The 24,954-nt window shown below is 49.3% G+C and overlaps 1 protein-coding gene across 3 annotated transcripts in view; it reads right to left on the bottom strand.

Moving 5' to 3' along the window:
* Window positions 1–3,050: 3,050 nt before the first annotated feature.
* Window positions 3,051–24,954, bottom strand: part of Znf395 (zinc finger protein 395) — a 38,600-nt gene continuing 16,696 nt past the window's right edge. For 2 of the 3 annotated variants that reach the window (XM_036198687.1, XM_036198686.1), the window contains exons 2-10: window positions 13,625–13,889; window positions 12,188–12,393; window positions 9,936–10,045; window positions 7,378–7,616; window positions 6,699–6,799; window positions 5,944–6,232; window positions 4,316–4,408; window positions 3,634–3,737; window positions 3,051–3,353 (exon numbers count right to left, since the gene is read on the bottom strand). In XM_036198687.1, the coding sequence (XP_036054580.1) occupies window positions 3,242–3,353; window positions 3,634–3,737; window positions 4,316–4,408; window positions 5,944–6,232; window positions 6,699–6,799; window positions 7,378–7,616; window positions 9,936–10,045; window positions 12,188–12,393; window positions 13,625–13,867 (1,497 nt within the window). In that variant the 5' untranslated portion in view covers window positions 13,868–13,889 and the 3' untranslated portion in view covers window positions 3,051–3,241. The remainder of the gene's footprint in view (window positions 3,354–3,633; window positions 3,738–4,315; window positions 4,409–5,943; window positions 6,233–6,698; window positions 6,800–7,377; window positions 7,617–9,935; window positions 10,046–12,187; window positions 12,394–13,624; window positions 13,890–24,954) is intronic. The other variant, XM_036198684.1, reaches the window with a different exon arrangement.

The raw sequence follows: 24,954 nt of genomic DNA, 5'->3' as shown, positions 1-24,954 counted from the left end.
TGAAAAGCTGATGAATATGTAGAATGTGATTTTCTCTTAACTTCCCAGCCCATTCCCCATCAGTATGCCTAAAATATGGCCTCCTTTGAAAATGAATATAAGCCACAGAAAATACTCACTGCCCAGATTACAATACCATCACCCCACCAACTTACCCCAGTTCATACCCTCACTACCCTCATCTGTTAAAGCAGCAGTTCTCAACCTGTGGGTCGCATATCAGACTTTTACAGTAAAATTCATAACAGTAGCAAAAGTACAGTTAGGAAGTAGCAACGAAAATAATTTTACGGCTGGGGGTCACCACAGCATGTGGAACTGTGTTGAAGGGTCTCGGCGTCAGGAAGGTTTGAGAGCCACTGCTCCACGCACTAGGCCTCATCCGTGGTCCACATGATCTCCTCGAGTCTGTTTCAGCACTGAACCTAGAACCAGTCACGTGCTCCTCCGCTGAGCGACAGTCCCAACCAACCCACTAAACCATAAACAAATGGGCCCCTTCGACAGTGTCACAGGAAAGAACTCAGTGCAGGCACACACGAGGTCAGACAATGTACCATTTTATTCCTTATAAAATATATTTCATATCATTGCGGTAAAAACATTACATTTCATTTCACATTTAAAAAAAATCTTAACAGTAAAAATAATACTTGGAAGACAGCGGGGCCGGGGTGGGGGGCGGGGGGGGGGGGTGGGGGAAGCGTCTACAGGACAAATTCACGGATGGGATTCTTCTCCCTTCTTGTTTTGCTTTCTTCTTTCTTAAATGTTTTTTTTTTTTCTTTCTTTTTTTGCCCCTGGTAAAGTCCGAACCTGGGGTGAGCGGAAAGTAACAGCTATCTGCCACCCCATCAGTTTCCACATCCAATTTCACAGGGTCCGCTAAGGCATGGAGCTTTGCACTCACTGGGACAAGGCAGCCATGGCTCCCGGGGCCAGGTTAAAAGCCTCATCCTTGATCCCAGCCTGTTACCCGAGGCTTTTGCACCTGAGACAGCGGCTGGCCAGACAGTACCCACAGGCTCGCAGCACCGAGTTGAGAACGAACGGACTCAGTCGAGGCTGCTCCCCCGTCCCCCAACAAGGCGCCAGGTCTGAAGGTAACCCCGGGAGCGCTCTGAATAACGGGAACATGGCTAGACAGTTCCCCAAGATACCTGTCCGCAAGCTAGGTCCTGTTGCTTTCCACAGCACACCTGTGGCACCTTCACCCAGTCAGATTCCGAACCCCTGGGGCTGGGAAGCAGGGAGATACGAGAGAGGAAGGGAGCGGGCCCGACGGCTAGGTGTGCTCACAAGCCACCCTGGCCCTTCAAACCCAAAGCCGGACCGTGTGTCGGGAAGCAATACGAAAGCATTGAGACAAGGGGCCGTGGGGGGCCGCGACAGCGGGCGGGAGGCTACCAAGGCCAGAAGAAAGAGAGAGAGAATGCAGACATGATGAAAGGCTGCCCAGAAATGGAATACAGAAATGAACAAAACCAAAACTCCCTCAGTTTTTAAACCATCCATCAGTTCTTTTTTGTTGTTGTTGTTGTTGTTTGTTTTGTTTTTCCCTCTTATCTGCCCGGCACGCCAACGGCATAGGAGGCCTGCTTCGAATGGAAAAAAATTATAGTCAGTTACACCCGCAAGCTCCACACCACGGCTGGGATTACGATGCCTCTGCTGAAGTGGAGGCTTAGTCCACACTGGGATTAAAAAGGGGAAAGGAGAGCTTCCTGGTGGGGTCCCTACCTGTCCAGAAACTCTCTCTCTCTGTCTCTATATTCCCCCTCCCTTCTCCAGGAAGACTGGAAGCTGAGCATCATGGGAAGCAAAGAGAGAAAACTAACTTCTGCTGGCAGTTTTTATATATCCATGAGGTTGGAGGGGCAAAAGGGCCCAGGGTCACCTCTGGCTGGCCTGGGTTATTATAAAAACACACCCCTACCAAAGACACTAGTGTCTCTCCCCTCCATCAGCAGCCCAGGCTACCACTACACCCTTCACACACATCACACATCACACATCACACATCACACACACACACACACACACACACACACACACACACACACACACAATCTCTTAGGTGCCTGTGTGTCCTTAGTGTGTCTCAGACTGACAAGCAGACGTTGTGTTTCCCATGTAAGGCCACCAGTGGGGCCGCAGTGGTCAGGAGAATGGTCTCCGTGACAACTACTGAGTCAGTACTGCTCAGTCCCTGGAGAGGTGGGTGGCCTGGTGGCCCTCCCTGAGCCTGGGACACCTGGGACTCCAGTCCAAGACAGCTGGGTCCTGGCAGTCATGTTCAGCAGGTGCAGAGGCAAGAGTCTGCTAGGATCTCCCAGAGAACCCCTAGGGAAAGAGGGCTTCATCCTCAAAGACTTCCACATCAGAACAGAGGACAAGAACTCTGGGCACTCCGGAGGGAAGAGACCTCAGGAAGGGCTTTACTTAGGGGGAGCCAAGTTTCTGTGGAGACCTCTACATCTCCTCTCAGCGCTGGAAGGATGCTCAGGGTAGTGTTTCAAGGCCACATTCACAGACTGAATTCATATTAGCCTTTTGGCTCAGCAAATTTGGGGGACAGGCTTTGAGAAGAAGCCATATATTGTTTACTGGCATGCAACCCAACATCTGAGGGGACTCAGATCCCAAAGTTGCCACCGAAGAAGGGTGTCCCTCTTCCATCCCCAGCAGCTGCTCCAACAGAAGTAACACTGTACCTGGCCACCTGCTCTTCCCAGACTCCTGCTACTGCTCCCTGGGGCATCCACCTGCCAGAAAGGTCTTCTTCCCACCCTCCCCCAAAGAAAAGGAAATTCATTTTGCTCACAGTCCATTCTGGATTAGCTAAAGGAGCAAAGGATTTACCAGCTCAGCACACAAAAAAAAAAAAAAAAAAAAAAAAAAAAGGCATCCTGTCCTACTTTTGATGCGTACAAACTAGTCCTCAAGAGAGTGGGGGAAGGGGGTAATTCTTTGGTCTCTGGTTCGCTGCAGAATACCCTTGGTCAATTTTGGCTCTCTTCTATTTTAGGGGGAAAAATATTTTCATTTTGTTTTTTTTCTCTTAAAAATAAAACATTCCCACAAGGGGGGAGAAAGTGTTTTTAAGTGTTAAATCTTAGCCAATGGCGCCCCCGCTGCCCACGTCCACACTCCACGTCGCTCTGTGTTCTGCTGATGGCGGCAGGCCTGGAGACCCCGTGGCTGCCAGGCAGGGGGAGGAGCGGGGCTGGGACGGGCAGGCTCAGTCCAGGAAGCGCTGGCAGGCCTTCTTCCACCGGCAGGCTGTGCACCACTGGTCCCGGTGCTCCACGCCGTACACCTTACGGCACTTCTTGGCTTCTCCACGGGCTTTCCTGACAAGGAGTGAAAACGAGGGGTAGCATCATGCAACGGAGGTTAAACCCCCATAACAGCCAAGCACGAGCAGGCAAACTGCGCCGGCGCTGGGAGGGGTGGCTTCTGGCAGAAGCCAGTGAACCTCACAGCTGCTCACAGCAGGAGACTCAAGGCAGAGAAGCCAGCGCTGCTGAGTGTGGCCTCCCTCTAGGGACTAACCTTGGAGACTACAGTAGGGTAGACTGACTCAAAGTCTACATCCCCAGAAACCCGAAGGCTAAGGACGAGATGGCTCACCTGGAGCTGCTCTGCGCCCGGGGTGGGGAGGTGACGATCAAGTGAGATTTCACGGTGGGTGGAGGCTGCTGGGGCTCGCTGAAGCTGAGTGACCGGCTCCGGACCTGGGTGTGAGGGGGTATAAGCACAGCCTTGAGCATGAGACCCGCCCCGCTCAGGACTGTGAGGCATCCTGGGCTCTGCCATGCTCCCTGAGCCCCAGAGCAGGTGCTGGAGCGGGGGACCATGCAGCCTCCCCTAGAAGAACAAACATTCTCAGCAGATGGGGTCAGGTCAGGCAGACAGGAGCCACCCTTAAGGCGGAGTTACCATACAAAGGGTAAACGGAAGCATTGTTATTGCCTTAGTGACATCTTCTGTCAAGTAGGTTCTGCTGTCTGTGATACTTCTCTGTGGCAGACACTTGAAACTAGAGCCACCCCTCTGTGGTTCTAAGGACTTCCAGTTTCTCTCAGTTCACATTTCTAAGGAAGAAACTGCTCCTTCCTGACTCCCCCTGAAGTGCCTGCCCTTCTAGCTGCTGAGAGGAGCTACAGCCAGGCAGAGGAAGACATACAGTGATCTTCATGAAGTATGGCGGCAGAGACAAGCAGCACCAGCCACGTACTATGTACAAGAGACACAGGCCCCCAGCCCTGGGGGTGTATGCAAGAGCTTTGGGGGTACTGGAGTCCACACTCACCGGAGAGAGCGGGGAGGTGGTGGTAGGGGCAGCAGCCCAGCTGATGCTGGTGTAGATGTGGGGAGAGACGGGGATCTGGAAGGAGGGCAGAGCCTGCAGAGACAAGAGTGTGTCAGCCTGTGCTCCAATTCAGGAAGCATCTGCCTCAGGTCCCAGGAACTTCCCATATGCAACAGAAGGCATATCTCTGCCTAGCCAAGAGCCTGGAAAATACCAACACAGCTAAACAGGTTTCCCATGAGCAGCCTCAAGGCATCTAACCCATCATCGGCACAGCCTCTTTCTTCCAGAGAGGCTCCTATTTTACTCTGTAACCCTCCCCTTGGGGATGCATATGTGCCAGCCTCAAGATTTAGACCTTTTGGGGTGTTATTCAGTGGCTGGATCATCTATTGAGAACATGCTTCAGGCAAAAAAGTCTGAGTCTGAGCAGTATTAAGGACAGAGAACTGCCAGGCAATTCCTCAGGGGTGGGGATACAGGCAGGGATGCCTGGCTTAGGTCTATCTCTAACGGTACTGGCCACAGTGCCCAGATGCCACAGGGTCAGCTAAGGCTGACCCTTCGCCAGACACAAACTAAGTGGCCACTAACTCTAATGAGGAGAGCCTGCTCATTTTGTAGTTTTTCTTACTGAAAGTACTACTGGTTTGGGTTTTGTTTGCCCTTACTCTGTAGCCTAAGCTGACCTTGACCTCCCAGGTGCCAGCATTACAAGCATGTACAAGCACACCTGGTTGGAATCACTACTTTTTATTTATGAACTTGCAAATCAGCTAAGTCTGCTCAAGTCCAACTATAAACTCAGAAAAGGTTTTTAAACCAGCAGGAATGTGAACCTAGCTTGCAGGGCGAGGGTCATTCTCAACCACACTGTCCTCCTCAACATGACAACTTTTCCCAGGCCCATGAGAGTAATGGAGTTGTCTCCCTCGGGCCTAGGTCGTGTCTTCAGGAAACGGTACTTTGACAACTTACAGTTAGCCCTAGCCAAATCCTCACTGCTAACCCCAGCTCCACTGTGCACTTCACGAGAGCAGAGGCCTTGGCCTACTCTAACTGGAAGGCTTACCTAAGCCAACATGGACACTTAGTAGGTGCTCGGAGCAGCACCATTCAGTGTAACACTCCTCGGTGCTAAGGAGTTTACCTGGGCAGCCCTGCACCATCCCACCGATTCTTCCAGCCAGTCCTGGAAGCGACAGCCCTCTCTGCACACTGCACACCTGACATGGTTAGACTTCTCATTTGCACTGAGTGTCACAGCGTTGGCTGTTGCTGCTTTTGCGACAGGGCTTACATGCAGCCCAAGCTGGCTCTAAACACCCCCACATAGGTGAGGAGGACCCTGAACTCCTGGCTCCACCCTGATTGCTGGGATCGCAACTGTGTGCCCCTCCCTGCACTGGGTTTCTGCCGTGTTCAGGTTCAACCCAGAGCCCTGTGCATGTTCAGTAAGCAGCTCTACCAACTGGCCTACACCCCAGCCTTTCCTTCTCTGTGAAGTAAGATTAGCAACTCAGCCAAAAGGCTCAGTCTTCAACCAAGGTGTTCAGAGGCCTGGGCTCTGACAGCCAGTGACCACTGAGGTCCCAGGCTAAGCCCCCACACATCCGCCTGCTCCAAACCTGGTATGCGTGGTCAGCCTGAATGTGCCAGAAAGAGCCAGGAGCTGACTTGCTGAGTGTAACCGAATCCAGGCCAGCGTGTTCCGGGCCAGAGGACTGGCCTCTGGGTGGAGGCAAGGAAGGAGTAGCAAGGGACGGGCTGGTCACACGGGAGGTGGGGGCTGGCTCGCCGCTGGGTGTCCCAGGGGCAGGGGGGGCAGCCACAGCCAGAGCGGATTCTTCCTTCAGCTGCATCTCTGTATAGTAAAAGTCTTCTTCCCGCTTGAACTGATCGGAGTCCACGGTGTCCCTGTGTGGAACAGACATTTGGCCATCGTCAAGGATATGCTGCCTCGGTTTGAAGCCAGGGGAAAAAAAGGTACAAGGAGGACCGGGCGGCAGTGGAGCACGCCTTTAATCCCAGCACAGGGGAGGCAGAGCCGGGCAGGATCTCTGTGAGTTCGAGGCCAGCCTGGTCTACAAAGTGAGCTCCAGGAAAGGCTCCAAAGCTACACAGAGAAACCCTGTCTCGGAAAAAGAAAAAAAAAAAAGAAAGGTACAAGGAGGAAATGAATGCTTGTGTGCATCCAGGAAGTTGGAGGTGGTACCCAGGAGCCCTGCTCTCAGAGGCTACCATAAGGGATTAGAACATGCCCACTATGGAAGCTGTTCTTCCCGGCATGAGGGCTCACACCATGGCAACCATATATGAGTACAGCCCCAGTCCTGGCACGAGCCCTCTTGGGGCCCACCTCATCTACAGCCTCTGCACCTACCCCAGGTGGAGGGCTTTGACATGTCGTTTGATGCCCACGATTGAGCGCAGAACTTTGCCACAGCTGGGCCACAGGCACTTGTACATCACCTTCACAGAGTTCTAGGGGGAAAAGAAGTCTTTGTTACTGGTGCGTGTGAATCCTCTCCCCGGCCTCTCTCGCCACTTGATGAGGACTTCATCTGGCTACCATCCTCAGACCTCCAGACCCCAAAGAAAAACCTCTAGGGAAGGGATTCCCAGAGAGCATAGAAACATGCACAAGAGGACCTGAGAGGTGACCTGGTGGCCACAGAAACAAACAAAAAGACACAGTGGCACACACTTGTGACATCAAGGAGTGGCAGAAACGGTAGATCCTGGACTCATGGGCCACCCAGCCTAGCCTATGTGGTGAGCTCCAGAGAAAGGGGCTATCTCAGAAACTAGGATGGGGTGAGATGAGAGAAATGAACAGCACCTCAAGATACTCCCTGAGGTTGGCCTTCGGCCTCCGTGTGCAGGCTCACCCACAAACGTACACACACCCCCAAAAAACAAAAAGGAAAAGGAAGCAGCCTCCGTCTAGGGACTTCACAAGAGGTGCAGCAAAGGAAAACTGGCCACCCCTGGGACCCGTGGAGTCCCTGCTCCTCTGGGGATGGCCGTCTCCACATGCTCACCAGTCACCAGTCACCTACCTTCCTCTTGCGTGGGGCTGGCTCGTCCAACAGGAATGGGTCCGAATCAGTCTCAAAGCCATGATCAGTTTGGGGGGACCCAAAGGCGTCACCCAGGTACTTGGGGCTGGCCTGAGGGTGGGGAGGCGAGGGGGTGGAGATGCCACTGCTCCCGCTCCAGTGCCCGCTGGTGGTACTACTGCCACTGTCCGACACGTCACCGCTCTCCTTCCAGGGGTCACCGCAAGCTGCACGGGAGACTGGCCAGAGAGGTGAGAGGACACTCAGGGGGCTGAACCCCAGGAACAAAGGGGAAAGAGGAGTACGTAAATGATAAAAATTAAAGTATAGTGAAATTTTAATTAAGAAAAGTCCTTCCTGAGCCACGAGATGAGGGAGGGCAGGTGCTAACACTATGGTAGTTTTTGATGCTTCAACTGCTCTGCCTGGTGGACATTCGGCCACACGGGTCATCACCGACCACCACACGCACCCTGCAACTATGTTTCACTGAGGATCAATACAAAGAATGCAATTAAAATCTAGTTCATGCTGTACATGCCAAAAGGAGGACCCTTCCTAGTTCCAGCCTGGCTGAGAACATCCACAGGGCGGTGGCCACACAGGATTCCTTCTTGATGAATTTCCTGAAAAGTGCTTTTCAATCATTTCAACTTGGACAAGTGCAAAGAACCTTCTCAGAACTTTCAGAGGCCCGGGTCTCTGGCCTGTCATTGCAGTGGCCACCTGCCCCCTCAATCTCAAACGTCTAAGAAGGAAGAATACAAACAACAAGCAGAATTCTTATGCGTAGTTCTTTGACTAATTCAAAAAATATTTTAAATTGTTAATATTAAACAATATTTTACTTTGTTCTTTCTTGTGTGGAATCGTGAGGATGAAACTGGGGGGTCTTGTTCATACTAGGCAAGCACTCTAGCACTGAGTGAAACCTCAAGCCTAGTGGGGTTTTTTTTTTGTTTTTGTTTTTGTTTTTTTACTTTTTTGCTTGATAGATCTGTAGGCTGCTTCAGGCTCAAGCTGGACTCTCGTGCCTTGCCTTCAAATCCAAGCCAACTGATGGCATAAGATGATCTGAAAGTCTAATACATGAGAACAGCAAGAGAGATAGAAGAAACTTACGCTCCCAGCAGCCCCAGCTTCCTATCCAGACATACAGTCTCCTGACCCGAGGCTTGAAGAGACACAGCCACGCCCCAAGTGATCAGGACAGATCTGAAGGCTGGGCCAACTCTGAGGTCCCATGTTTCCAAACAAGGCTCTCTTTACTTCTAGAAGACCCTTGCCCAAACAGGATGCTGGAAAAAGAACCCCCTCCTCCCTAGATGCCCCTGACCAGTCTTCAAACTCTCATCGCTTATTTTTCCTGGAAACCGAGAGGTCACCAGGGCTACACACAGAGTTTAAAAGAGCAGAACTCAAGAAGCAACTTGATCTTCGATGCATGCACATGGGCCCAAGAGGGAACTCCTGCCATGTGATCTTCCCTTCAGCGCCTTTCCTGAATCCGCTGACTCAACATCTTGGACTTCTTAAACCTATTGAGAATTTGGCATCCCTCCTCTGGGTCTTCCTTGGTGCACAATAAAGCAGGCCGCACTTCTGAGATTGACCACTAGGTGTCCCCAGGTGCAGTGACAGCCTCTGGGTGGTATAATTAAATTTGCTTTCACTCCAAGGAGCTTACTTGTGAGGGACATTGTAAAGGCCACTTTCCTCTCAGTATGAATTAGAATTAGCTCCATATTCTCCTACACACTTGTAAATGGCTTTTAGGACTGGCAGATAAGGAATTCCAGTAAAATAACTTAAGTCACTACGGATCCTGCCAGAAGACTTACTCTGTAATCCTTCTCTAATCCTTGCCCCCCAAGTACTGGTAAAGCATTTTGGGATTATAACCAGAAGACTTCTGTTTGCATCCATAAATTTGAAATCATACTATTAGGGACTTTTTTTTATTAGAGAGAGAGAGAGAGAGAGAGAGTGTGTGTGTGTGTGTGTGTCATGGTGCATAAGTAGAGGGTCAGAAGACAACTTAAGTGAGTCAGTTCTTTAATCCCACCATGTGGGTCCCAGGCACCAAACACAGGATGTCAGGCTCAGCAGCAAGCACCTTTACCCAGAGTCTTTTCAATGGCCTATACTATTGGTTTGTATAAAACAACCAGATCTGAGACTTCAGCTCAGGTATTTGGCCTGTAAGCCCACGCTAATTTATGAGGCTGCCTTGGGATCTTAGAAGTGAGTACTGATAATGGGAAGCCCCTAGGGGACTGCCGAGCACAGTTCTGCTTTTGTGAACTAAATACATGTTCCTGGAGGCCTTGCCCAGGTTCCCACAGACCTCGCTTGAGTGGCCGCCATCTTGGCTGAGTTCAACCCCTGTCACAGAGTACCGAGGAGTTTCTGCTCAGAGGAGGAAACTGAGCTTCTGATCAATAGCCCTGAGAGCCTCCAGAACCCTATGGCCAAGCCTACACTGGTGATTAGAAGCTGGAGAGAGAGTGCATCATTGGGCTCTGCACCCAGGAACCAGTCCAACCCCACTTGCTCACCAGAGAAGATGGGCTCAGCCCCGGGCGGACTCTGCACCACCGGACTGCAAGACAGAGACGTCAGCACCATTGCAGCCATCATTTCATCCATCTCCACTGCATCCGACTTCCTGGATTCAAACAAGGGGGAGAGGGGTGTGCTTACTTGCCAGGCCTGGCTGGGAAGATGAAGCTACCACATCCGCTTGCTTTCCTGGGATCGCCTTACACTGCTGTGGCGTCAGCCCAGAGCCCCCCCCCCCCCAAGCAACCAGCAGGAAAGCAAAGCACCAGTCTGTGAAAAGTGCTTGTTCTGGGCGGGGTTTCAGTGAGCCCAGGATGAGCAGGTGGGGCCCCTGCTTCAACCGGGGCTCACACCTGAGATAGCCGCTCTCCCCAAACTCTCCTTCCAACCCTACAACTTCAAATGGAACGTTTTATTTGGGGGCAGCAGAGAAGAGTCAAAGCGATAAGCTGAAGCATGGGAACAAATGGTGCCCACTGGAATCTAAACACTAAAATTACCTCCTTCCCCTGTCTTATATCCAAATTTAAGAGGAAACAATTACACTAATGGATTTTTCTCTCCCCTCTGCCAAAATAAACACGGCATTCTGTTAGCTTCTGAACGTCAACAGAACCTATTACATAAGCCAGTGAGCAAACAAACCAGGATAAAATAAATAACCAGATGAAACCACCTCCCACTGCTAAGCTCCATGCTTTAAACAGGCTGCATAGAATTTTACATGTGCTTTTTTTCCTCCTTTAAATCCATATAGTTATATGGTTTGGAAGTAAAATATGCACTATCTGAAATCTAAAGTATTTGGGGGAAATTAGAATATAATAAACTGCCAGTGGCCTGCCTATTTCAAAGGACTGTATTCACCCATTATTTATACACCAGGTCTACCAAACTGTGCAGCTGGGTTAGAAGCAGAAGGACCAAGGCCATCAACCCATTAAGTAGTACTTTACATGATCTTTGTGTTTTCACTTCCCCAGAATAGAAAAATAAGAATTTTTTTCTGGCCTTTCACTGGATCCACGGTCAGCAATGCTGCTCCTCTGGTCTTAAAACATCGGGTCTGCTGGGCCAGCAGGGTGATTCAGTGGGTAAAAGTACCTGCTGCCAAGCCTGACTAGCTGAGGTCAGTGCACAGCACCCACAGAGCAGAAGAGAGCTGGCTCCTGAGAGCTGTCCTCTGGCATCCACAGGTGCACCACAGCATGCACACATACCCCATACATAATAAATAAATAAATGAATATAATTTAAAAAAATTTATGCCACCTGGTCTACCAACAGCCCCCGTACCCACAAAAGGGGTGGAATAGAGTTTAGCCATTTGCATATCTTACATGCAAAATCATCTCAGCTGGCCAAGTTTCTTGTTTTTTATTTTGTATTATTATTATGTTTGTGCATGCTGTCTGTGTGAGCATTAGTACACTCATGCCACAGCACACACATGGAGGTCAGAGAGCAGCTCTGTGGAGTAGGCTCCTCTTTCCAACTTTCCGTGGGTTCCAGGCACTGAACTCAGGTTGCTGGACTTGCACAGAAAGGGCTTTAGACACACTGAGCCATCTCCCAGCTCCAAATTTCCCTTTTAAATCTTAAAAGAACAGTACAGATAGACCATAAGGTCTACATCGGGATCTAGAGTCCCAGGGTGACATCATATCACTAAGCTCAAAAGCAGAATATCCATTCTTACCCAATGGTTCTTAGCACCCAAGTGAAGAATCAGACCAGCCTGCTCCAGACACAAGCTGCTGCTGCCTGTGTCTCCAGTTTTGAGCCAAGAAAAGATGGCTTTACCTTTTTAAATGCTATTTCAGAATCAAACGCATTTTCCTTCTTGATAGATGATACATACAAATGGTATTGAATCACACTAAAATGTGGGGGCCATGGTTAGTTCCCACTGAAGCACGGTGTGCCTACAGGCTTTTATGTCTACAGCTGCTGCAGCAAGTAGCAATGACAGAGTCTGCTTGGCCCACAAGGCTGAACTCATTTCTCTCTGCCCTAAACAGAACCAGCGCTGGCATTTGAATCTCATCTGTTCCTGTCTCTTCTCACGAGAAATTAGGAGCTGAGTTTAAACCTTCAGCAAACCCAATAGCTGTAACCCCTAAGAGAGTTTTGGAGAAGAAAGGATGTTACCTCAGCTTCCTTCCATAGTTAGCTTTTCTATCCCAGCAAGTAGGTATCTAAGACCCATTCCCAGCCCCTATCTGTAACCCTCGCCACTCCTACAAACCTCTTTGGGACATCGATGTTCCTAGACACGGGCCGATAGGCTGGCACCTGGGATGTGGTACCCTGCAGCTCCGCCAGCCACACCTCTTCCACTTTACAGCAAATCTGTAACTTCTGGTCCAGCAGCCGGACTGTCACCTTGTCCTCAGCCCAGCTGTGCTGCTCCACCAGGCCCTTGCACTCCCGACCCCCATACCACACACAGACCTGCAGGGGAATGACGGCCAATGGTCAACACTCGGGAGTTTCCACACCAAAGCCCCTTAGAGATCCCAGGTCCAGGGATCAAGCGATCTGCTGCAGTCTTCTGTGCTTTGACACACTCATCTTTAATCTGCACATGCTGAGATCTGGTAGACCCCCCCCCCCCCAGTGTTCACAGTGTCAGGAAGTGGAGTCTGGTACGTGTGAATATGTCATGGGAACTGCTACTCTCTCAAATGGCCTGTCCTCACAGGAGAGAATTATCCAGTGAGTGGGGCAGGCAGAGAGCCTGTGGAGTGTTAGGAAGGTGAGTGAGGAACCTCATAGTCTCCTGTCCTCATTCCTCCTCTCAGACTTCCCAGTTTCCAGAAGTTTGAGCAGAAGAAACTACTGTCTACACATTTCCCCACCTTGGGTATTCCATTACAGCAGCCCAAACAGACCAGAAGAAAGCAGGTGTTCCCAGGCCCCTGCTGCTGTCCACCCCAACACTCGGGCTAGCCACACGGGATCAAATCTCCCTCTTAGAGCTCCTACACACTTTCCATCCTAGAGGATACTGAGCAGGCCAGCAACTTCAGTTACTCACTACCACCCCTCCTTGCCTCTGAACTCGTAAACACCTCTTACTCAATGCTTGTCTTCTGGAGAGTTCTAAGTCCCATTCTCCCCAGTACGTACTGGAAAGGGAGAGGCAGACTGCTCTCTCGTCGGGGTACCTGAAGTTGGAAGGCTACCTTATCTCATGAGGACAAAGGTCTAGGGGGCACCAAGCCTCATGGGAAGCCCTGGAGAAGGCAATGGCAGGAGCCCATGAATCTGGATCTAATGATAAATCAGGCCTAGGTGACCATGGGCCCATGGCAAGGAGATGCAAGAAAAAAAAAAAAATCAGTTCTTATCGTTCTCATCAGATTTGGACTACACCTCCATCTGCAGCTTCTGCAAATCTCTTCTCTGGTGCCTACAGTCTAAGGTCCTTCTCCTTGCTGCCTAAATTTGTGAAGTGAAGCAGACAAAAGGCCACTGAGTTGAGGCCATGCTTTGATCTGAGGTTCTGAGCCACTTTCTCTTCCACCTGACAATCATGGAGATGCCTTGGTCTGAAATCATAGTACATTCTCTGCCAAAAGCCCCAGTTTATAGGACTTCCAGCCTATCACTTGGGTACTGCTAGTCTGCCAATCCCAACACTCAAGAGACAGGGTACCCGTCCATGTAAGGATCAACTTACCTTCTGTCCAGGCTGAAAGGCCACCTGTGGGTGGCCTGAGGTACCCAGAGCCTTGAGGACCTCCTTGGGCTGTTCCTGGCACATAGGGTCCTTAGAGGTAAGTGAGGGCTTGGGCGTGGCTCCTTCGGGCACTTCTATCTGTGGTTCCAAGGGTAGGCTGGCCCCTAGTGGCACCTCAGAGGCACTAGGTCCCAGTACCCGGGCTCCCAAGAGGGAGCGCTTACCAAGGCGTCGGGACAGCATGCTGGATACTCTGTTACGTCTGCTGAGAAGACAAAAGTGGCAGTGAGTAGACACTCTCTCTCTCTCTCTCTCTCTCTCTCTCTCTCTCTCTCTCTCTCTCACACACACACACATTAATTTCTGTGCATGTATGCCCCAGCACATGTGTGAAAATCAGAGAACTTGCAGGAATCTGTTCTCTCTTTGCCATGTAGGTTGTGAGGATAAACTCAGGACATCGGGCTTGTTGGCAGGCTGCTCTACTTGCTGAGCCACCTTCTGGCTCAGTCTTTCCTTTCTACAGAAAACTGATACCTATTCCTAGGAGGTCATCTAAAAAATATTAACAAACTCATCCGGGTAATGGTGGCTCATGCCTGTAATTCCAGCACTCGGGAGGCAGAGGCAGGTGGATCTCGGTGAGTTCGAAGCCAGCCTGGTCTACAAAGCGAGTTCCAGGACAGCCTCCAAAGCTACAGAGAAACCCTGTCTTGGGGGAAATTATACACACACACACACACACACACACACAGACAAACTCAAAAAAATAAAATCACTTGTGAACCTGCCTCCCAAAGATACCCACTCCTCCTCATTTCTGTGTCCTTATTTTTATTGTTTTTTTAAGACCCCCCCCCATTCCAAGCCAGGCGGTGGTGTCACACATGCCTTTAATCCCAACACTCAAGAGGCAGAGCCAGGCAGACCTCTGTTAGTTCGAGGCCAGCCTGGGCCACCGAGTGAGTTCCAGGAAAGGCACAAAGCTACACAGAGAAACCCTGTCTCGAAAAACCAAAACTTAAAAAAAAAAAAAAAAAAAAAGACTCCCATTCCATGTAGCTCAGGCTGATGCTTCCTATGCAGCTGAGGATGAGGATGACCTTGAATTTCTGATCCCCCTGCCCCCAGTGGTGCTGGAGGACAAATAGAGGGCTCCAGGCACACTAGGCAAGTCCTTTACCAACTGAGCGACACCCCCAGCCCTGACTCCCACTTTCCCCCCTAAAAACATCCCACTCCTTCTTTTACAACTGCACTCAAACTTTCTGTTCTTGTTTTGTTTTATTGTTGAGACAAGGTCTTGCTAGGTAGCTACGGCTGGCCTGGAACTTACCACACAAGTCAAGCAAGCCTTGGCCTGTGGCAATCCTCCTGCCTTAGCGTCCTCTAAGTGCGAGGATCACAGGTATGAGCTGATTCCCCCAGTTCTGCCACACTTTATTTCTATAAAAATTAAATCATTTCTGATAAGCTGGTTTTCACTTAATACGACAGCTAAGTTGTTCCTACATCACTGAGTGTTGATCTGTACAAATGGCCACCAGCCCCTCCTTTCTCAGGCAGGTGTGACACTGCTGCTTTAACAAACTCCCCATTACTTCCTGAAGTCCAAGTCCCGGGTTCCGCTGTCTCAACTACTCTGCCTCCATCAGGCACTCCTGGGCCAACCCCCACGTCCCAGCTACCATTGCTTCTTTCCTGAGGTCCTTTCACGTGACTGCCGGATGAGCGCCCCGAGGGCGTCTGTTAGATACACCGACTACCAAGCTGGGTTCGCTTCAAAGCTGCAGACAACTTTGGATACCCACCATGAAGCCAACAACACCAGGACTGGACAGGTAGCTCCATGGTTAAAAGCACTGGCTTTTCTTCCAGAAGACCACGTCTGTCTGGTTCCAGTACCCACGTGGTTGCTCAAAACCATAACTCTAGTTATGCCAGCACAAAACAGTTACACAGACAGAAAGACATGCAAGCAAAGCACTCATATGCACAAAGTAAAAATAATAAATCATCAAACAGATGAAGTACCAGTCTCTGGCAACTCCCACTGCCCTCCTCCCCCCCAGTCGTCCTGTGCCTCTCAGCCCCTCGGTCTCCACGCATACTTTGGTCTCTGCCGTTCAAGGTCTATTTGTCCATTCGGTTGGTATCTAGCTGAAGAATAGCTGGGCGTGAAGCACATTCCAGTTGTGGTGGGGCCAGGGTAGGCATCAAAACTCCAGGGCTGCTTCCCCAGCCCAGAACACCATCGGGCTAACTGCACACCGGCTGAATGTCTCAAAAAGGTATTCCAGAACATTCATCCTCCTCTCCCTCCCCTTTCTCCTTCCTTCCCAATCCATCAAGATAACTCACTGGATAAAGTCACTTTCTATCAAGTCTAATGACCTGAGTTCAATCCGCAGGACCCACACGGTAGACCAACTCCTGCAAGTTGTCCTCTGAGACACACACACACACACACACACACACACACACACACACACACACACACACTGTAGTGAACTGCATCTCCTAATACCCTTCAAACACTTGTTAGCATCCTCTGTCTTTGAACAGGTCTATAAGCCTTTACTTTCTGCTCTGGTCCAGGAGCAGCTGGGGCTGATTTGCCTGGGTCTCACCCCTTCCCTGCCCCCATCTTGCTTCTTTTCCCAACTAGCCAGACAAGTTCTACTAGCGACCATGTCTACAACCACCAACAACTAAGACAGGGAAAAACCAGCTATGAAAGAGGAGGCGGAGACAGTGTAAGAGCCAGAGGGGACAGAAGGACACCAAGGAAACAAAGCCTCTAACTCAACAGGATCAATGCTCATATGAGCTCACAGAGACTGAGGCAGCATGCACAGGACCTGCACGGGTCTGCACCACATCGTCTCCATATATATGACGGCTCCCAGTTTAGTGTTTTATAAGATTCCTGGGTGTTGGAACAAGCGGGTCTCTGGCTCTTATGCTTTCTCTTGGGCTCTTTCCTGTCCGTAAGTCTGTCCTCTCCAATTTCAATGTGATGGTTTTGTTTTATCTTACTGTATTTTATTTTGTTATATTTTTTAAATGAACGAATAAAAACCTAGCCACTAGGGTAAAGGCTAACAACTGAACCTTACCTGCTGGGAGAGGGAAAAGTCAGTTTTCTCCGATGGAGTGATATTGGGTGTATCAACTACTCCAGAGTAGCCTACGTTCAGCAGCTGAGCAACATACAATGGACTCAAGTTTGGTTTTTGCTTTTTTTTAAAATATTTTATTTGATTACAGGTATTTTTTCTGTTTTGATGTTGTTTTGTTTTCTTGGTTCGGAAGCGTTGTTTTATTGAGTTTTTATTTATTTTTAGAAAGGACTTGGGGGGGGAAGAACATAATCAAACATTTAAACTTAGAAATAGTTTTAAATAATAAAAACATAATAAAAAAGAAAAAAAACACAATAACAAAAGGATAATAATAAAAAAAAAAGGGGCAGCTGAGCTGGGCGGTGGTGCACGTCTTTAATCCCAGCACTCAGGAGGCAGAGGCAGGTGGATCTGTAAAACCTGAGTCCAGCCTGGGCTACAGAGAGTTCCAGGAAAGCCAGGGCTGTTACACAGAGAAACCCTGTCACAGGAAGAAAAAGAGAAGGAAAAGAAAAAAAAGGGGGAAAAAATGGCAAATACTGAGCCAAGTGGAATGGCCGGTTCTCAGCAGGCACTGACCACAGGCTGCAATCTGATATCTTCGCCAGGAGCCCCCAAGAAACACAGAAAGATGTGGCATGCAGAGTCCCCAAGTTAGGTGGCTGGTGCCTCCACGCTCGCATATTGTAGTCACTCTTTGTGACTACAATTTTAAAAGATAAATGGCTTTTAAACTGCAGCCACTGGACCAGGTGTGGCTAGGTGTAGAGTGCATGCCTGGTGTAAGAGAGGCCCTGGGTTCAATCCCAGGCACGCACAGGAAAGACTGGAGCACAGAGTGAAGGGAAGCTAGAGTGCAATACCACTTACTGACAACAGATGGAAGCACTAACACAGAGAAACCCTTGGCTTGGCAAATAAATAAATAAATAAAAATAAATAGATGAAAAAATCCCGAGCCACCCCCACTTTCCTGAGCCGGAAGTTTGGGGTTTCTAGTACTGAAAATGAAGGCAGCGGTGTTTCCAAACCTCCTCGGTTCCTGGTCTTCAGAAAGAATCTGAGATGTTTGGGCAACAGACAACGATGATGTTTTTGGAAGCCTGTCTTCTTTTTAAAGAATGCTCTTCTGTTGGTTGGTAAGGCCGTACCTTCCAGAGGCCAGAGGCCCAAATAGGCAACTCGCCTACTTCTGGCCTGTTTCCACAGGCTGGCTACTTTCTCCCAAGATCCACTAAAAAACACGCATTATGCATTCAGGATTCAGAAGTAATGAGGCACTAACAACAGAAGCTGGCTGGAAAGATGGGTAGAGGAGCAAGGTCACACCTACTCTGGGGATGCTAGCTGGTCACCCGGCATGGCACGGAGGATCTCACCCTTGCCCCTAGCATGCATGCATGCCCCCTTCCCACTGGTCTCTTTCAGGTCTCTCTTCCTCAGCCCCTACTTCTATCTACGCCCCCCTGGATGCTTTCTGGGGTGCTACCGATGGTTCCTAGAGTAGCCATCCCCCAGTTTGCCATGTGGTTCTGAAACAGCAGAGAAAAATGAGGAAACCCATTCTGTAGAGAAACGAGGACTGGACTTCAGCGTGTGGCCAAATGCTGCTTCCCAGTTTCACAGTCTCCACTTTCAGGGTTCCTGCAGAGGCATCAACTCATGCCAAAGTGGTCTCAGAACATAAGTAAGGGGTATCTGGAACCCCAAGGGCTGTCACCAATAGGAAAGGGATGGCTTGTGTACTCTGGCCAATGTCTGGAGACAGTTAGCTCTCGTCCACTCTCAGCAACTACAACCTGATGTGCTAATGGCCTTTAATGCAGACATCTGCCATCAGTTACATAACTGGAACTGACAGGAACAATAAACCCTATGGTCCAGAGTCACCACCTGCCATTCATCACATGACATGCCTCGGCACACGTCTGCATGTTCGCGGAGCTGCACACAAAGGTTGCGCCTCTCACTACCCAGGGGCATCGCACACCACCTACCCGCACTTCTAGGACACAGGTCATAAGCCATGATTTATTACACAACTCATGGAACTTCTGTCAAAGGTGAGGAGGGTGAAGTCTGGAGTGAGGCTCCTAATTGCAAAAGGTCTGGTGTTCGCTCCGTCGTCATCGTCGCTGATGAGTAGAGTCACAGTGAGGATAAGAAGCGTCGGCTACACCCCGGTTTTTGTGCCTTTACAGATCTGACAGCCCGTGAGTCCACAGGAACCTGCATTTTCAGTCCTTAATACCCTGTGTGCTGTCTCCATCCTTTACTAGAGAATTACTAGGGTCTTTTTCTTTTCCTTTAAATCCTTAATGTTTTAATTCAAGTTGTTTTTCAACGTTATGTTCTAAATTCAACCAGAGGACAAAGGTTATCAGAAAACCGTGTCTCTTATTTCCAGTAGCTCTCCACGGGGATCTATTTCCAATAATGACTACCTAGTATCTCGGCTGATAGGTGCCGTGTGCACTCGTGTGTTACAGTGATGATGAGCAAATACATTCCTGATCATTCCGGTTCACAGGCCACCACGTGCACTTGCCACATCCCATCGCCACTAGCTGGTGGTTCTCAAGCGTTTGGAGGAAGAAAAAAACAAAAACAAAACTTAACATACTTAGGCTTTTTCTGAGACCACAGACAGGAGGAAACCCTACCTGGTTTCAGTTAGAAAGCTCCGTGAAGGAGCTGGAGAGAAGGCTCAGCAGGCAATAGCAGGAATGGTTCTCACAGAAGACCAAAGTTTGGCTCCCACAACCCACGTCAGATGACACGAACCACCTGCAGCTCTAGTTCCAGGAGAATTCACAGCATTCTCTGGCCTCTCTAGACAGCTGCACTCCACTGACATGCACATATGGAGCCATACACACATAATTAGAAATAATAAAAATAAATTTAAAAAACAAAAAATAGAAACTAAATCCCAGTGAAGGCATTCAAGGCCCCAACCCAAAGCCTCCCATATCCAATATTCAAAAGTCCTTTTATGACAGCGATGTTCTAAAAAAGGAAGTGGTGATGGTGTCATGGGCCTATGAGGATGCTGCACTAAAGTCTATCAAATTGTGCAAACAAGAAAATTGTATACTATGTGAATTATCTGTCAATAAAGATCATATATATATATATATATATATATATATATATATTTTTTTTTTTTTTTTTTAAGTCCTTTTATGTGTGTGTATACTGTGGGGACACGTGTAGGTCAGACAGCACACTCGGGTGTCAGCCCTCAACAGGCTAGCTGGCCTACAAGCACCACTGCCCATCTCAATGGAGGATCTGCGGTTACAGATGCATGCTGCCATGTTCTGTCTTACTTTGGTTCTTGGGATTTGCACACAGGCCTCCATGCTTATATACAGAGAACTTTCTATCCATCTCCCCAGCTCCTATGTCTCATCTGTTTTAGGGTGAGGGCATACATATATTTAAGAACTGAACATGTTTGTGTTTTTCTATGTGGTATTTCTTTTTTTTTCTTTTCTTTTTTTGTTTTTGTTTGTTTGTTTTTCAAGACAGGGTTTCTCTGTGTAGCTTTGCACCTTTCCTGGAACTCACTTGGTAGCCCAGGTTGGCCTCGAACTCAGAGATCTGCCTGGCTCTGCCTCCCAAGTGCCAAGATTACAGGCGTGCGCCGCCGCCACCACCACCCGGCTAATGTTTGTGTTTTTCTATATGGTATTTCTAAATCCACTGGCTGGTGAGTGGGCAGAGGCACTTGCCTCCAAGCCTAACAACCTGCATTTGATCCCCTGGACCCACCTGGTAGAAAGAGAGAACCAACTCCTGCAAGTTGCCCTCTGACCTGAACACCTGTATTGTGACATGCACACCCACACCCAAAACTTAGATAAAACATCATTTTTAAAATTTCAAATCAGCTGTCCAGACAGTAAAAGTTTGGGTTCTTGGGGTATTCTAATTGTCTTTTTCTGAAGGTGTTTGTTTGTTTGTTTGTTTGTTTGTTTGTTTGTTTTAAATCCAGTTACATTATATCAGAGTCCCATAATTTGGAGGATCAGGGAAATTTAAATAAGGTCAGCCAACCCGGAATCAGGGCTGGAACCCTCTCCAGAGCATCCTGGTAACAGAGCACGCAGCCTCTTACTGTTGTGGGTGATAGATGTAATAGGATAATGGGAGGGAAGAATAATGGTCTCAAATAACAGAGCCATTTTCATATTCCAGCGGATGGGCCAGAGAAACAGGTCATCTGATCCGGTTTCCAGCAAATAATAAATGAACCTGGTCAACAAATATGCCTGTGGGTCTCACGGCCCGGCTGTCACTCAGCAGGATGACAGAGGCCGCTCTGTTTGCCTACAGCAGGCTACAGCAGGAAAGGAAGGAGTTCACAGCTCTCCCCAGCAACCCACTCTCCCCGCCTCACACCTACCTCCTCCTCCCTCTTTCAGAAACACAGCACTCTTTGTTCCTCCCCTGCATGCCCGACCCAAACGTGACAATGCTCGGGCACCCAGTGAGGGCTCTCCTCTGAAAACTCAAACTTGGCATACTCTACCCACACACGCCCTCGGATGACAGGTCACAGTGAAAACACAGGCACATTAAAAATTGTACGCAAGGAGCTCCAGAGAGTACTTGGCAGCGAAGGGCACTTGCCGCTCTTACAAAGGACCAGATTCACTCAGTTCCCAGCATCCACAGGGCAGTTTGCAACCATCTGTAACGCTGGGTCCAGGGGATCCACCACTCTCTTCTGGCCTCAGAGGGCACCAGTCATACATGTGAGGTCCACATACCTGCAAGCACTCATATATACATATATACACATCGGAATAAATAAATAAGTAAAAAATAAATTACCTTCATGGTATGTGTCTAAGGTATGATGAAGCAAATGACTTCTGTGTTTGGACAGGGGTTTCCTATCCAGGATATGTTGTTATGCATTTGCAGATATTCCCAATTTGGGGGCAGGGTGCAAGATCTGACACACTTCTGTCCCCAGACACTTCTGCTGAGGAATACTCAACCTGCAGCAGGAGGACTACAGAGCCGCTTGCAGACTATATTTTGCTTGTCAGCCCAGGTTTGATATTGTAAACAAGGCTTCCCAGGGTCCCAGGATCAAGAACAGTCAGTTTAGGGCCTGGAAAGATGGCTCAGCGGTTAAGAGCACTTGCTCTAACAGAGGATCCTGATTGGGTTCCCAGCACCCACATAGTAACGCACAATCATGCAACTCCAGTTTTAGGGGATTTGATGCCCTCTGCTGGCCTCCGTGGGCATTGCATGCAAATAATACACATACACACAGGCAAAACACTTCCTACTCATAAAATAAATTTTAAAATGAAACAAAACATAGTTCTAAAAAAAGACCTGCTGTTTCCCCTGACATGCAGACATCAAAGCAAGGCAAAGGGCTATAGAGATGGTCCAATTGTTAAGAACATTTGCTGCTCTTGCAGAGGACCCGAGTTCAATTCCCAGCATCCACACGGCAGCTCTCAACCCCAATTCAAAGGGCTCTGGTGCCTTCTTATGGCCTCTGTGGGTATTGCACACATGTAGTAGACAAGACAGACAGACAGGCAGGCAGGCAAAACACTCATACACATTTATAGAAAAAGTAAAGCAGTGTTGTTTCGTTTGTTTAGATTTATGTGTCTGAGTGTTTTAGATGTGCCTGGTTCCTACAGAAATCAGGTCCCCTAGAACTGAATCCAGGTTCTCTGCAAGAGCAACAAGTGCCCTTAACCACTGAGTCATCTCTCCAACACAAGGCAGGGTCTCATAGCACTCAAACTCAGTTCTTAGACTGTTTTCATAAAAGCAGGCACTGGGACAGGTACAGGACTGTGATTCCCAGCTAGTCAGGAAGCAGATTCAAGAGGATCACAGGTTCAAGGCCTGTCTAGGCTACAGAGTAAGTTCAAGGTAAGCCTGGAAAACTTAGTGAGACTCAGTCTCAAAACTTTTAAAAAGGTGAAAAGGTTAGGGGTAGTAGAGTCCTTGCCTAGCATGCACCAAAGCCCTGGCTTCAATTCCTAGCTCTGTAAACATATGCAAACACACACACACACACACACACACACACACACACACACACACACACACGGCAGTGCACACCTGCAATTCCTATAGTCTTGTGTACTTGGGAGACAGAAGCACACAGACCTTTAGAACCTAGGAGAACAGCTTGGGCAACAAAGTAAGACCCTGTTTCAACTAGCAAATAAAAACCAGAGAGGAAATGGCATGGTTAAACCTGACTGAAACTGGGCTGAAACTCCTCCGTGAGCCTCCCCGAAAGGAGGCAGGGAGATAAAGAAGTGCTGACTTGGCATTCTCCCCAGAGCCAGGTCTCATGGGAGGGAACTAGGAGCTGAGATTCCCCAGGGAGACGGGCCCCAGACACTGAAGGTTCTGTAGCTTTTCAAGGTAAGTTTGGGAGCCTGGTGCTGGAGCTCAGTGAACGGAAGAGGAACACTCAGGTGGCTCCTTGTCTCCTCTCAACTGAACGGACATTTTCCAGGCTGCTTTACTTTCCTGACCCCCTACCCCACCCCAACAACTCAATAAACTACGGAGGATGGCTCAAGGGTAAAGGTGCCTGTCAGGTTGCCTGGCAACCTGAATTCAATCACTGGGACCCACATGGCAGGAGGCTCGAACCAACTCTTGCAAGCTGTTCTCTGACAGAACACACACACACACACACACACACACACACACACACAAATGTAAAACTATTCTTTTTATTTGTAAAATAATTTTTGATATGAAGGGACAAATAGTACCCCTACTTTTATGTCTGAGAAAACAAGGTTCCTCACACTACTGAGGGGCGGGGGCAGAGGGTAGGGGTGGGAGGGTGGGGATTGCATTTACAGCTTTCCTGGCTCCTCCTGGTCTGGTTCTCCCTGCTCCAGGAAGAAGGGTCTACATGAAGCACTGGCAGGGCAGGCAAGATGGGCACCCCAAAACATACAGCAGAGACACGAGAGCCCTAAAAACCTAACAAGCCTGTGGCACAGCACCCAAGGTCCCCTCCTGACACTCAGTCAGGGTGATGTTTTTACTCCTTGAAGAAGGAAGCGGGGCACAGGATATAGAATTCATGTATTTTTTTCAGAGATGTGGTTGAAGTAAACTTACTTGGGAACTGGGCCATCATTTGAATGAATTAACCTCAGACCCACGCGATGCCAAATGAATGGGAACGGTTGATGACCATGAACCCATTAGAGGCTGCAGGATTCTGACATCACTCCTGTGAAGTACCACATTTCCAGACAAGGCCAAATAAACAAGCAGAGCAGGTCTTGGAGGAAGAGCCCAAGTACCTGGAGATGCCCCTGGCTGGAATCAGCAGGTCATCCCACAGCCCTGCCACTTCCCTGTGGTGGAGAACCAGGGCACCCAGAGCTCCAGGTGGCCAGTGAATGTACCACCAATTCAGGCACCAGGCTGGAGTGCCAGATTTAAAACCAAAGATGACAGACACAGGAGACACTGTGCCTGCAAAGACACTCAACAGTGAGGGCAGAATCAAGGTACCATACAAGTGCCCCTCAGGAATCCCTGTCCACTCCAGAAGCTACCAGCAGCCACCACCTTCGAGCCTGCAGCTCCTCACCTCATCTGTGGAGGCAAGAGAATGCATCCGCCTCGCTGAGCCGATGCCAGCACACTGCCCCAAATCAGGAAGGAACATGTTCCTGTCACTGCCGTAAGGCCCATGAGCAGCCACTGTCCATCCAGCAGCCATCTAGGAACTGGAACTGCCCGCAAGGTACCACACCAGAACCTGAAATACGACTACCCACTCTCAAGGGAATCCAGAAGCCTACAATGGATGAGCCACTAATTAACTGAAATCCCAACAAAGCTGACTTCAGCAAGATGGGGGAAAAGAAATCCAACCTCTTGCTGTTAGAGAGGCCTCCTGGCCAACACCCCCCCCCCTGGGTTCAGCACTCAGACCATGCTCAATGCCAACCTAGATATTCAGGGAGCCCGGAGCGAGGCCCCGCCTCTCTTCCACATGACAGGCCGCCTGTCACCTCTCTTCAGCCTTGGGTTGCTCCCCTGCTCGGCTCCCCTATGCCTACATCTGTCTTGGGGCCCTGCCCAGGGTGTTCAAGGCTGACTGCCAAACTTCCCTGGGGTGTGGCCTGGCCAGCCTCGTGGAGCAGATCCAGCTCACACTGGTGCTAAGAC

The sequence above is a fragment of the Onychomys torridus genome, chromosome 9 (genome assembly GCF_903995425.1).
Source record: "Onychomys torridus chromosome 9, mOncTor1.1, whole genome shotgun sequence".
NCBI classification, from domain to species: Eukaryota; Metazoa; Chordata; class Mammalia; order Rodentia; family Cricetidae; genus Onychomys; species Onychomys torridus.
This window is presented reverse-complemented; position numbering and strand designations above follow the sequence as displayed.